Source organism: Oryzias melastigma, linkage group LG23 (genome assembly GCF_002922805.2).
Source record: "Oryzias melastigma strain HK-1 linkage group LG23, ASM292280v2, whole genome shotgun sequence".
NCBI lineage: Eukaryota > Metazoa > Chordata > Actinopteri > Beloniformes > Adrianichthyidae > Oryzias > Oryzias melastigma.
The window spans coordinates 10,304,226-10,316,221 of NC_050534.1; the positions used below are offsets into that span (position 1 = coordinate 10,304,226).

The window sequence follows — 11,996 nt, forward strand, 5'->3', positions numbered from 1 at the left end:
TTTATGAAGCTAAGAAAAGGTGCAACTGATAAAAATATGTGTAGTTAATAAATAAATTAAAAATATGTATTTTTTTGTTTTAAAAATGCTGTTATAGGTTGTATTTTATTGAAAACAACTAAATAAAACAATGTCACTGTGTGTCAAGATGAAAAATAGAATGCAAAAGTGAAACATTTTTATTGTTCAACACAAAATATAAAACAAAAAAAAATACAAAAAAATCAAAATTGACCAACATATTTCTGTCTTTTTCCCTATAAAAATCAGAATAAAAGGTACATTCAGTAGAGGAAAATCAAAGTAACAAAAATCTTTGGTATCTTAGGAGAAATCATAGCTTATTCACAAATTCAAGTTATTTTCTTGTGCGTTCATGTAAAAAAAAAAACTTTTTTAACCAGTGACGGAGCTAGAACATTTATATCTTATATATTTTATCATTAATGAGTTTTTATTAGGTGAGTTTTCCAAAAATACGAATTTCCTCGTCATAGTAAGGAAATAACGTGGATTTTGTCTAAGGGACAGTGTACACAATACAGGGGCGTAGCAAATAATTTGGTGGGCTCAAAGTTTCATTGCAAAGTTTTGCTTTTGTTATTTCTGCAAACTTTAATGAAGCTTTTATTGATGTTTTTCCTTCGACTGTGTCAATATTGATACTAAAATTGACGTCAAAAATTGAGGGGTACATTTTTTTTTTTTTTTTTTGCTGGGGGGGAAGGTCCCCCCTTGTTGCTCCGCCCCTGGTTTCAACTCTTTTTCCCTGAAAACACATGTATAGCATTAGCTGCTAATTCAACTAAAGTTGATTTAGCATCAAAATGCTACGATGACAAAGTTCAACAAAAGTTTTCTGAAAACATTTATTTATTGTGGTTCTAACCCATTGGCTGAATATAAGTACTGGACTGAGAGACCCCTCCCCCACTGGCTGTAAGAAGTCAAAATTGCATAGGCTGTGTCCATATTCCTTTGCTACTCACTACTTAATACACTAAAAAGTGTGCTTGCTACTTTGTAGAGGTGTCTGAACTCCAAAATTGAGAAATTTCCCAGAAGTCTTTGCAAAAAATCAGTGTGCTATGCTAACTAGATTGGAAAATGTAGCCCACAATGCATTGCTATTAACAATTTTGTGAGAAAATTGTTTTATTTTTTAACAAACCATCCAAGTTCTGTTTTGTCCGTGGATTCATAGATGGTCTTTGTAAAATGTTCATATTCATTAGGCTTATACTTTGGGAAATCGATGACATCATAGGGTAATTTGGCCATTTTTAACACCTTATGGCTCAAACTAATTTTTTTCATATTTTTTTTCTATTGCAAGTGAGTCAAGTTTTAAACGGATCAATCACATACCTCTTTAAAAGCGTGTGGTCTAACGTCACACATTCGAATGACAAAGTTTGCTTTCTAGTGGTGGGGGTGTGGCCTTCTAACAAGCTCACTCCTGATTGGTGCGAGTGGTTACCATAGAAACAACAACTCCAACCAATCACTTCTTATTGACGACGTCAGGCTCCAACTTGGTGACATCTGTATCACAAACCTGAAGTGAGCAGTTTTTTTTTTTTTCCACACTCAATCGCTCCAGTTCTCTAATACAGTCAATGGTCTAATCTCTTCTATTAAGAGTTTTACATCAATTCTCCAATATGGAAATTCTAAAGCAACGTCTGCTTTTCTGCACTTTCGGTCAGCAACCAAAAGCATAAAAAATAAAGTCCAGCAGTATTAGAGGTTTCCGTCTTTTAAAGCTTTTCAAAATCCGTCAATCCCAGCAGAGCATCAAACTGCGTTCCTCTAGAGACATCTCTTGCTTCCTTTCTTTGAGCTTCGTGCACATCAATTCTACCCAGGCAGGTGACGTCCTACGTTTGGGTTTCTAAAGTCGCCGTCGTGTTTCTTGACGTTCGCCAGACTGCGCTCCAGCCTCTTTGTGAGGAGTGTGTGAGATTTGCCGCAGTAAGTGTGTGTCGTCTTTGAGAGTTCCTCCACTAAAGCGTCCAGCAGCGAGGTGACGGGGTCTGTGCCGAAGACGTACTGCCAAAACAAAATTTAAAAAGAGAGTTTGAAACATTTCTTTGCTGAAAGATTATTATTCTCTTTTTTACTGCTTCCATGCAATAAAACAGGTTTAATAAACCCCGGCGACCTGTGGATTAAGTGGATTTTTCTTTGCCATATAAGAATGCATAAACGTTAGCGGTCAGCTGGACTTTACCACTTTGCCGCTGGGGGGTAACTTTAGTGCTATAGGCTTTGAGACCAACTAGAGATTCCATGTCTTCCCAATAAAGCCGGGTCTTTACGGCGCTCCGAGGAAATCAAAGGGGAATCATCCGGTATTTTTTTATGCCAGCTCATTTGCCTGCAGTTGGGTTCTTGATATCGGGTCGCAAAGAAAACGGCGTTTTTTTATGAGCACGTCGCGCTGCACAGCCGCTGCTCGTAAAGCAGCGTTTACAGTTGCTGTATTGATTTGGTGCGGCTGACGGGGCACCGCGGGGCCTGAACCCGGCGCGGGCTGTAAAAGAAAAAAACTACTGTTGGAAGAAGAGGGCGGGGCCCTGATCAGAGCTTTTCCTTTGTCTGAGGTTATAGAGCGTGCTCTTTTTGTGCAGGACCAGCATGCATCAGTGAGAATACATTTCATCCTCATGATCTGACAAATAAGTAAAAAATTGATAAGAACTTTTTTAAGCTTTAAAGCTTCATCAAAAAGTTTTTTTTAATTTCAAAAATCTGAATTTTCCCACCAAAAAAGCATATATTTTTTTTCTAATCTGGATCAATATTGCTGTTTCTTCCACTTACAAAACACAAAAAAATAGATATTTTTCTACTTTGTTTCCTCCTCTTAGCTAAGGATTATTATGTTGAACTAAAACAAACCCGTTTGAGTCTAGTTCACAAACACACACAATCTATGGAGTAAAATGTTCTCCAGTTGTTCCTCCACGGGACAGCTTTGGAAAAATACTTAAAAACCTAATTTAAACAATTGTTTTAATATCATGGTGACTTTTCAGCTAAGTATGAGCAAAATGTTTTCAGTTATTGGTAAAATCTTTATCAGGATGGTCAAAAAGGATACAAAGGGAAAATTAGGCTTCCATATTGATGCTATCGGCTGATGTTTTGAGTTCCTGTGCGCTTGGTTCTCTGGTTCCTTTTTAGGATTTTGGTTTTAAACAACAACAAATGTCAGGAAGTCGGGATGTCGCCCAGAAAGATGCCACAGGTTCACCTGGGGGATTGTTTTTTCATCATTGGATTGCTCCATAAAAATGAAGGAATCTAATCAGAGATCAACAGGATATCTGGCCTTCAAAATAAAAGTCCAGAAGACGAGCAGAACAGAATCTTGAAAGCACCAAAACCACTAACGTTCATTCATTTATTTTTGTTAGTGGGAGTTCCGAAGTTAAATCTTCTTCTGTGTTCATAGTACCACACAACACAAGATTCACACTCTAAGTTGCCCGGAGACAAAAACTAGAAATCTACACCCATTGATGCTCCTGGCAAATCAAAGTTGATTGCAAATCTATAAAAATCCTGCAGTGTGTGTCTGTATGGGATGGTGTGTGTGTGTCAGCGCGCTGTAAAACTTGACGCTACAATAATTGATCCTGTCCTATAAAACCCAAAGTCTTAACTGCAGGCCATGGATAAAGGTATAGATGAGCCATCAGCCTGATCTATGTTCACCTGCCGAGCAATGAGGCGCTGGGCTTTGATGGCTTCATTAAGTAAATGCCACTTGTGTCGTCGATACCATTACACGGCAGGGGAGCGCACCGTAAACATCCTCCTGGGGGGAAGATTCGCTTGGGTTTCACCGCCGAACGTCTGAGGTCAACTCCCGTCCGGACGACCATCCGTAGAGGGCCGTCTGTGTCGCGGAGGTTATAAAACGACCTTTTTCCGTCACGTTTCGGGCTAAATTAAACCCGTGAGGCTTTGCAGAGCCATCAACCTTGTTTTTTTTACAAGGTTTGGGCCCTTAAGAGACCTTGATGAGGAGCTCTTTAGTCAGGAAGTGTTGAAAGAGAAGCAGCTGCTTTTCAAACACATGGATGAATGAAAATACACTGGGCTGTTTTACTGTTTAACAACTTTCACACTAAAACACAGCAGTGGCAGGTGCTGTGTGTCATTGTTCTATCACTCCTTCTGTGTCGTCTGTTTTTCAGCTGCTTCTGTTTTTGTCATTTCCCTGATTTAATTTTGTTGCAACCCTTTTTTATTATCAAATATATTGTAAGATGATGATTAGACTGGCGGCTAAAGCTGGTTTAAAAGGGAGTTTCCACGCAAGGAAATCTTATTCAGCGATTCAAATGTTATTTATTACAAAACTTCATTCATTAACTATTTTTGCTAAAATTGTTTGTTTAAAAACACTTCAGTTTATAAAATCATCTCAATATTTGTTCTGAGGTTTTAAAGGAAAATTCCAGGAATGGCACAACAGCTCCACCTGCTGGTAGAAATTTCAAACTGCCAAAATTGTTGACAAAAAAAATGTCAATAAAGATTTTAAAATAGGTCTATTTATATGGCAAGAATTGAGTCTGAGAAACAGTTACATGATGCAATGGTTTTATACTTTACAGATAATGAGTCAGACATTAGGAATGATCATAGAAGAAGGCAGTTTTTATGACTAAATCATAATTTTTTATCACAATTATATATATAAATATGTCTCTTATTTTTATGGGTTTTATAAAATAATGTAAACATCTACATATGTAAAAAAAGTTAATCTAATTATTTGGTCTAAGGAAAAATTAGAAATAAAGAGTAAAAATGTCCACCATGGTCAGAGCTGCTCCTGACAAATTCATTAAAAAAAATTGAATTTTCAAAATGGCGGCCTTTCTGATGATTTTATCTCCATAGCAACCATTTTATTTTTTGGTTGCCAGGGGGTGATAAAGAGGTCTAGATCATTTTTCGAAGAATTTGCAAAAGTAAACTTTTGGATTTCCTTGGCAACGGAAGTTTTTTGATAACCACGCCCACATTCCTAATATCAAATTATTTCGTTCACTTTTATTAGTGGAATTTAAAAATACTTTTTGCGCTCCATAAGAGATTTTGGTTCCATTCAATTTCTAGTCATTTTCCCCTGTTGTGGTGTCAACATTTTTTGGTTCACCTTGTCCAGAATTCATTTTCACTGGGTACCAGGTATATGCAAATTTTGGTGAAGTTTTTGCTCAGAGGCGCAGTAGGAAGACAGAATTGCAAAAACAATATGGTTGTTGCAGTCCAGAGTGATGTCTGCATCTAAAGACTCACTGCAGGATCAAAGTTTTGTGCACACCCACCTTCTTTATAGACTGGTAAACGGCCCTGAAGGCCGGTTGCTTCTGGTCATGGTAAACTCCTCTGTTTCCGTGCATAACATAGACGCCGTCCTCTTCAGCGGAAGCACAGTTACTGCCATAGATGCAGTGGTCCGGACGGTAATTCCACTTGCAAGGAAACTCCAGCAGCATCTCTGAGAGCGAGAACACAAATACATGAAAACCTCGGGCTTTATAAGACCGTTTTTGGTGTTTCTCACATAATCTTTCTCATGATGGAGGACATATATTAATAAAATGAAGCTAAAATGTATCTTTCTGAGTATTTCCTTATTCAAATTGTTGTGAATCAGGAGCAAAAAAAAAAGTGTTAAAAAACAAAGAAAAAAGACACTGGGCAGGCCACAGGCTGCCTGCTCTGCTCTATTCTGAAACTATGTAAAACATTTGAGGTGATTTGAAGAAGGTGACCTTAGCTCACGGTGTTTACAATGGACAAGCAGAGAGGGGCTTCTTTTTCTGCTTGTTTTTCTCCTGTATAGTAGCACGTTTACTAGCGCCACCTAAAGTTGGAAGAGGCTTGGTACGAAATGTCAAAGCGCAGAAAAATTCCATATTGGGCGCGAAACGGTTTGATTCCTTTCTAACGTCATTGCAATGGCAGGTATGGATTACAATCATGTCAGCAATGTGGCCTTGGTTTATATTTATTTGAAAAACAAAGGCAGACGTGGTCAGGCTTGTTGCCGTGCCTGGAATCAGCAGATAAACTAGCTGAGCTCTGAGTTTGGTGAGTTTCTCAGTGTCACTACCAAATCCAAGTCCTTGATTGGTTCAACCTGATTTAGCTGACAAAACACAATTAATGACCACGGTTTTTTCGTATGTAAAGCCCAAAAACGATTTAAGAAAACTTGTGTTGCTACACATGAATGCAAGAGTTTTGAATGCAAGTGCCTGAAATAGGCTTTTAGGTGTGTTTCACAGACTTTTCATTGAAAGTGACCGCTTGAACGCTCTTTGATGATGGTAGTGTGTACTTATCTCCATGAAGGTAGTGTGTACGTAGATTGATGAAGGTAGTGTGTTCGTAGATTGATGATGGTAGTGTGTACATATCTCCATGAAGGTAGTGTGTACGTAGATTGATGAAGGTAGTGTGTACGTATGTCGATGAAGGTAGTGTGTACGTATGTCGATGAAGGTAGTGTGTACGTAGATTGATGAAGGTAGTGTGTACATATCTCCATGAAGGTAGTGTGTACGTAGATTGATGAAGGTAGTGTGTACGTATCTCGATGAAGGTAGTGTGTACGTATCTCGATGAAGGTAGTGTGTACGTAGATTGATGAAGGTAGTGTGTACGTATCTCCATGAAGGTAGTGTGTACGTAGATTGATGAAGGTAGTGTGTACGTATCTCCATGAAGGTAGTGTGTACGTATCTCCATGAAGGTAGTGTGTACGTATGTCGATGAAGGTAGTGTGTACGTATCTCCATGAGGGTAATGTGTACGTATCTCCATGAAGGTAGTGTGTACGTATCTTGATGAAGGTAGTGTGTACATATCTCGATGAAGGTAGTGTGTACGTAGCTTGCCGGATCTAATTTTTGACAGCTAGACCTATGTGCGTCTTCGTTTTCCTCATCTGAGCTGGCATCTGGCTCAAAACTGTACGAGAGGATAGCTCCAATATTGCTCGCCATTTTTGTTATGTAGAGGGAATTCCTCCTCGCCAATGGTCCCGCCCAGGACTTAGGGGCAAATTTCTAATGAACAATTATGTCTAGAAACTAGACATAGTAGAAATATGTTTTTTTATGGTTATAAACGGTATAATCAGAATTAAAAGACTCCTGGAAACGCTTTAACAATAGATCAAAAGATGATCGGAGTAGATTTTTAAGGATATTTGAGACAGTCGTACCAGGGTTGTGATGGAAAATAATATTAAGAAGGTCCTGATCTCCCCAGGTTATGTTCAGCTTGTATTTCTGCAGCAGAGGCATCAGCAGCTCTTCCCAAAGCAGCCCCACCGGCGTCATGTCATTCTGTGGACAGAAACCAGCTGCCAGTTGAAGACAGGACACATCCTGGTCAATTTAAGGAATCACTTCTGCTTCACCTTGAAGTATGCGCTCCTCATCCTCGTCATATTCATAAGCATGACGCCAGAGTTGACGCCCGTCCTGCCGTAGAATGGGTGCATGGCGAAACGGTTGTACCAAGCTATGCGGGGCTCCTCATGCTCTGGGGCCATGGCGGCGAGCTGGGAGGGGTCGAACTGGGACAGAAAGTCCCACAAGTCGTCCACGGGCTGCAAGAAGAGGATGTCCGAGTCGACGTAAACCACAGAGTCCACGTCTTTTAGGATCAGCTGAAACAGAGAAAAGCCAGATGTGTGATAGTGACCAATAATTAGCAGAAAAGGTCCATTTCCTGTTTGGCAAAAAACAGATTTTCAAAATAAACCTACGGACTAATAAAAAAAACAGAAATCAGTCTTTAAAAGCTTACGTAGTTCTGTCAAACAGAAAAAAATAATAATACTCAGCTTTAGAAGAACGCAGATTAAATATATTTAAACATTACGCTAAAGCTGATAGCCAGCTAAAATATTAGTTAAATGCCAAGTTAGCCTAAAAGAACTGAAAAAAAAAAACGGAATTAGTCAAAACAGCTAGCATGCGGCAGAAATATACGCTAAACTCCAAATTAGCCTAAAAATCAAAAAAGATTAAATTAGTAAAAATAGCTAGCATGCGGCTGAAATATTAGGTAAGAACCGAAATTAGCCTAAAAAATGAAAAAAGCCTAAATTAACCAAAACAGCTAGCATGCAGCTGAAATATTAGCTAAACTCCAAAATACCCTAAAAAACCTTAATAAATGCCAAAATAGTCCAAAAAGCAAGCAGAATGCCGATATAACTTTCAACTTTACTACATTCGGACTCCATATTATATAAAGTAACGACTAATCGACTATTAAATTAGATCATTTTAATAGTCGATTAGTCATCGATTAGCCGACTAATCGTACCAGCCCTAGCAACAACTATAAAAGTCCAACTTTCATTTAATAAATTACAAAAAAATGTGTTTTTTAGGTTATTTATAGCTCTTTTGCCATAAAAAGTAGAAGAAATTCTTTGACATAGAACTGCAAAATACCAAAATAAAAAATCTAGTTTTGGTGACAAGAATCGGCCACTTTTATCTAATTATCTATGAAGCATAAGGTTAGAATGTTTAAAATTACAACAAATTACAGACATTTTTGTTGGACTTTACCACAATGTAAATAAAGAGAAATGTTGATAGCTTTTTTGTTTAAAAATTTCAAAGTAAAAGTTGGTTTAAGAGACAGACGTGTGAAACTCACAGGTAGAAAGAGTCTCTGCGATGCACAGGGTTTGAAAAGTTTCTTCCATTCTTTTGCATTGTCGCTGGGAAAGCTGATGGGGTGGAGGGTGTAGGTAAAGGTGGAGCGAACAAAACCAGGCCAAAGCTCCAGCTAGAAAACAGACAAAAAATGTGTGCAAAATAATTATTCAAATTGGCTGAGATTGCCCCAGCCACCCCTTTAACCCGTCCTGATTGGCTGACCCTCTCCTTCACTCTCACTCTCCCCTTTTCCTCTGCCACCCTGGTCAGACATGCGTGTGGCAAATTCATACAAATAAAAAACACTTTTTTCAAAATGGTAGCTTTTTGTTAGATCTAGCTCCATAGCAACCATTTTATTTTTTGATCACCTGGGGATAACAAACAGATCTATGTCATTTTTAGACGAACCTATAAAAGTACATTTTTGGATTTCCTTAGCAACGGAGGTTTCTACATTCCTAATATGTTTCCTATTGTATGTCACATTGTTTTCTTTCGCACAAGTCTGTGATTTATGTATTACATTTTCACAATATTCCTGTAACAAACATGCAAGCAAGAGGGGAGCGCCACTTTAACAGTAACACTGTCCACAATCTACAACTTATAAATCAGACATGTTTTTCTTAAGCAGCTTCAAAATGATGCTCGAGGGGTTAGGAGAGGATGGATGGAAATCCATAGGAGGAGCTTAAATTTGTTGAAGGAATTAAATGTGATTTTTCTTTTTGTTATTTAATTAAAGATGGCGGCCTCTTCACAAAGTAGAAGGTCAACAAAACTAGACTTAGTAGACTTTACCTTGTGGCCTGTGTGTGAAATGTTTGAAAAGAAATCACACAAAATTATTTTCCCGTATTATGGGAAAGTTTGCTCACTAATCATTTTCCACAGGTACTAGATACATGTAAATATTTGTGAGTTTTTGTGCCTTTTCACTCAAAGTCTCAATAAGAAAAAAAAATGCGAAAACGATACATAAAAATGAAAACAATTCTCACAGCTTCTACAAAGCTAGCATGGAGCTGATCTTCCGCAAAGATGTGCAAATGAAGAAGCTTGATGCTGAACAGCACCGCCGACTTGATCATGGTGAGAGTCTCCTCCAGCCTGTCCCCACAGGTCACCACAGCCAGATGCATGGAGGGCGGACGTCGGCTTTCTATATCCCTGCCATCAGGCGTGAAGAACCTGAGGAGGGAAAATACACGGAAACATATTACAAACACTTCTTATAAATATATGAACTCTATCCATGTCAAAGAAACTAACAATCATGTTTACATCAAAACAAATGTATTTATTTACTTCAATATGCATTAAATACAGACCAACACGTTAAAAGAGAAAAGTTCTTGAGATTAAAACAAACTTTTGAAACATTGGAAACAGTGACCTCTGCTGGCGGCAAGATGAACTACCACCATCTCCTTCACTAGTTATTCTTTTAAAAAGTTATATGTGGAGAAAAAAAATGAATTTAATAAATGCATATTTTTATTCTTTTGTGTGTTCACAATGCTAAAAAATATTTTTACTAACAATAAAATAAAAAGTTTTTTTTGTTAATGTGTGGTGGGCGTTATGGTAGTTGCAAAAAAAAAAAAGGAAAAGGAAAAAAGTTGAATTAAAGAGAGTAGATCATGAACATATGATTATTTTCATATTTAAAGTAACTTTAGATCTCATTTCAATGGACGGTGCCACATTCCTATGCATCACCGGTGGTCAGAATAAACTATCGAAGCCCATGCCTGCACACCAATAGCAATAAAATGATAACTATTACTGTTGTTGTTATCATTATGTGTTGCCTAAATATCCCGTCCTACCTGTTGGCCCGGTGTGGGTTTCGGTCCCCAGTTTCGCTCGCGGCTCCTTGTCCTCCTCCGGGGTCTCGCGGGGGGCTGAAGACCCTCTTCGCTCCGCTAGCGACCGAGACGTCGGAGTAAAGCAGTTTACTGTACACGAACAGGCCCGAAAACACGGCAAACACCATGCACAGCACCAGTGCACGAATGTAACGCCGCATTCTGAGACTTAAAAACGGGCATTAGGAGTAAATTCATGACACAGAAACTGTCGCGCGACACTCTGTGCTAATTTTGACGCTTTGACGAAGCACTTCCGGTTAGCTTTTACAAAATAAGACCCTTTTAGGATGTTTTTGACAAAAGGAAAAAAAATACTCTTAGTGAAAAACTATATTTTTATGTATATATTTCAAATATGAGCTGGAGAGTTTTATTCTTTGTTTTTTCCCTATCAAACTTCGTCTGCAGAAACAATGAAATGTATCTTAAAACACTTAAAAGTCATTACAATTCAATTTTATTTTACTGAAAAAAAAAACAAATTTAAATAAAAAATGTATGCTCGCACTGTTCCTTTTTTTAATTATTATTCGTTAACATAGCCTTAAATACCAACCTACCAGCTAGTGAACGACTTCCGTTGGAGACACTTTTTTATTTTGAAGGGAACCTAAATATTTCCGGAAGTCCGTTTTGCTTTTTCCGTTGAACCTGATCCTCCTCTGCTCTCTATCCTGAAACAGAAGCCGGAGACGCTCTGTGGGGGAAGGGTGTGAGCCAAATGTGAATAATGGCTTCACCTCTGAAAAGATTCATTCAGTGTCGCCTTTAAGAAAGTCGCCCTCTTTGAAAAGAGAGCGTCTGACTAGCAAACATGAATGTCAAGTGAATTTTTATTAAGTGTGGGAAAATTGCATGGTTGACTGATGATACTCAGGAAACGACGGCGGCAGGGCACTGCAAAAATAAAACTCCCTAGAAATTTAAATAAATAAAGAAACCTAAAGGGGGGAGTTTTAAAATACTTTTAGAACACATTCCCAAAGAAGCTAAGATTAGTACATCTAATTTTGATGTTTCTTACTATATTAGTTGTTTAAATTCAATTTTAAAAACACTTTTTGTTTAAAAAAAATAATAAGTTTAACCCAAATTTTACATTTAACCACAACACAAACGAATAAAGTTAGAAGTCCTTCATTGTCAGTGAAATAAAATAACATAAAATCAAGTAGGTATTCCCTGCAGCCTAAAATACATTTAATGAATTAAAGCTTTTTTTTCACAAAAATCAATTTGATTAATTTGTGTAAACAAAGTGAAATATTGCCGAAGCTGAAAATGGCCTACACTATATACAATATTCTTCTCTTTTTTATATTTTTTTATATTTTATAAGAAAACAAGCCAAAAAAAATACCATACTTGGCTTCTGTTAAAGTACTTTTATGTTTTGTTTTGT

The 11,996-nt window shown here is 37.7% G+C and overlaps 1 protein-coding gene across 6 annotated transcripts in view; it reads right to left on the minus strand.

The window, feature by feature from the left end:
- The window catches only part of gxylt1b (glucoside xylosyltransferase 1b), a 109,138-nt gene extending 98,140 nt beyond the window's left edge, over positions 1 to 10,998 (minus strand). For 5 of the 6 annotated variants that reach the window (XR_002920782.2, XM_024286914.2, XM_024286928.2 and 2 more), the window contains exons 1-6: positions 10,553 to 10,998; positions 9,722 to 9,911; positions 8,716 to 8,847; positions 7,457 to 7,708; positions 7,259 to 7,382; positions 5,352 to 5,524 (exon numbers count right to left, since the gene is read on the minus strand). Coding sequence is in view for 5 of the 6 variants with exons in the window: in XM_024286914.2 (XP_024142682.1) it covers positions 5,352 to 5,524; positions 7,259 to 7,382; positions 7,457 to 7,708; positions 8,716 to 8,847; positions 9,722 to 9,911; positions 10,553 to 10,752 (1,071 nt within the window). In the remaining variant the exon portion in view is untranslated. Of the gene's footprint in view, positions 1 to 165; positions 2,053 to 5,351; positions 5,525 to 7,258; positions 7,383 to 7,456; positions 7,709 to 8,715; positions 8,848 to 9,721; positions 9,912 to 10,552 lie in introns of those variants that run through there. The other variant, XM_024286898.2, reaches the window with a different exon arrangement.
- Between the last annotated feature and the right edge of the window lie 998 nt (positions 10,999 to 11,996).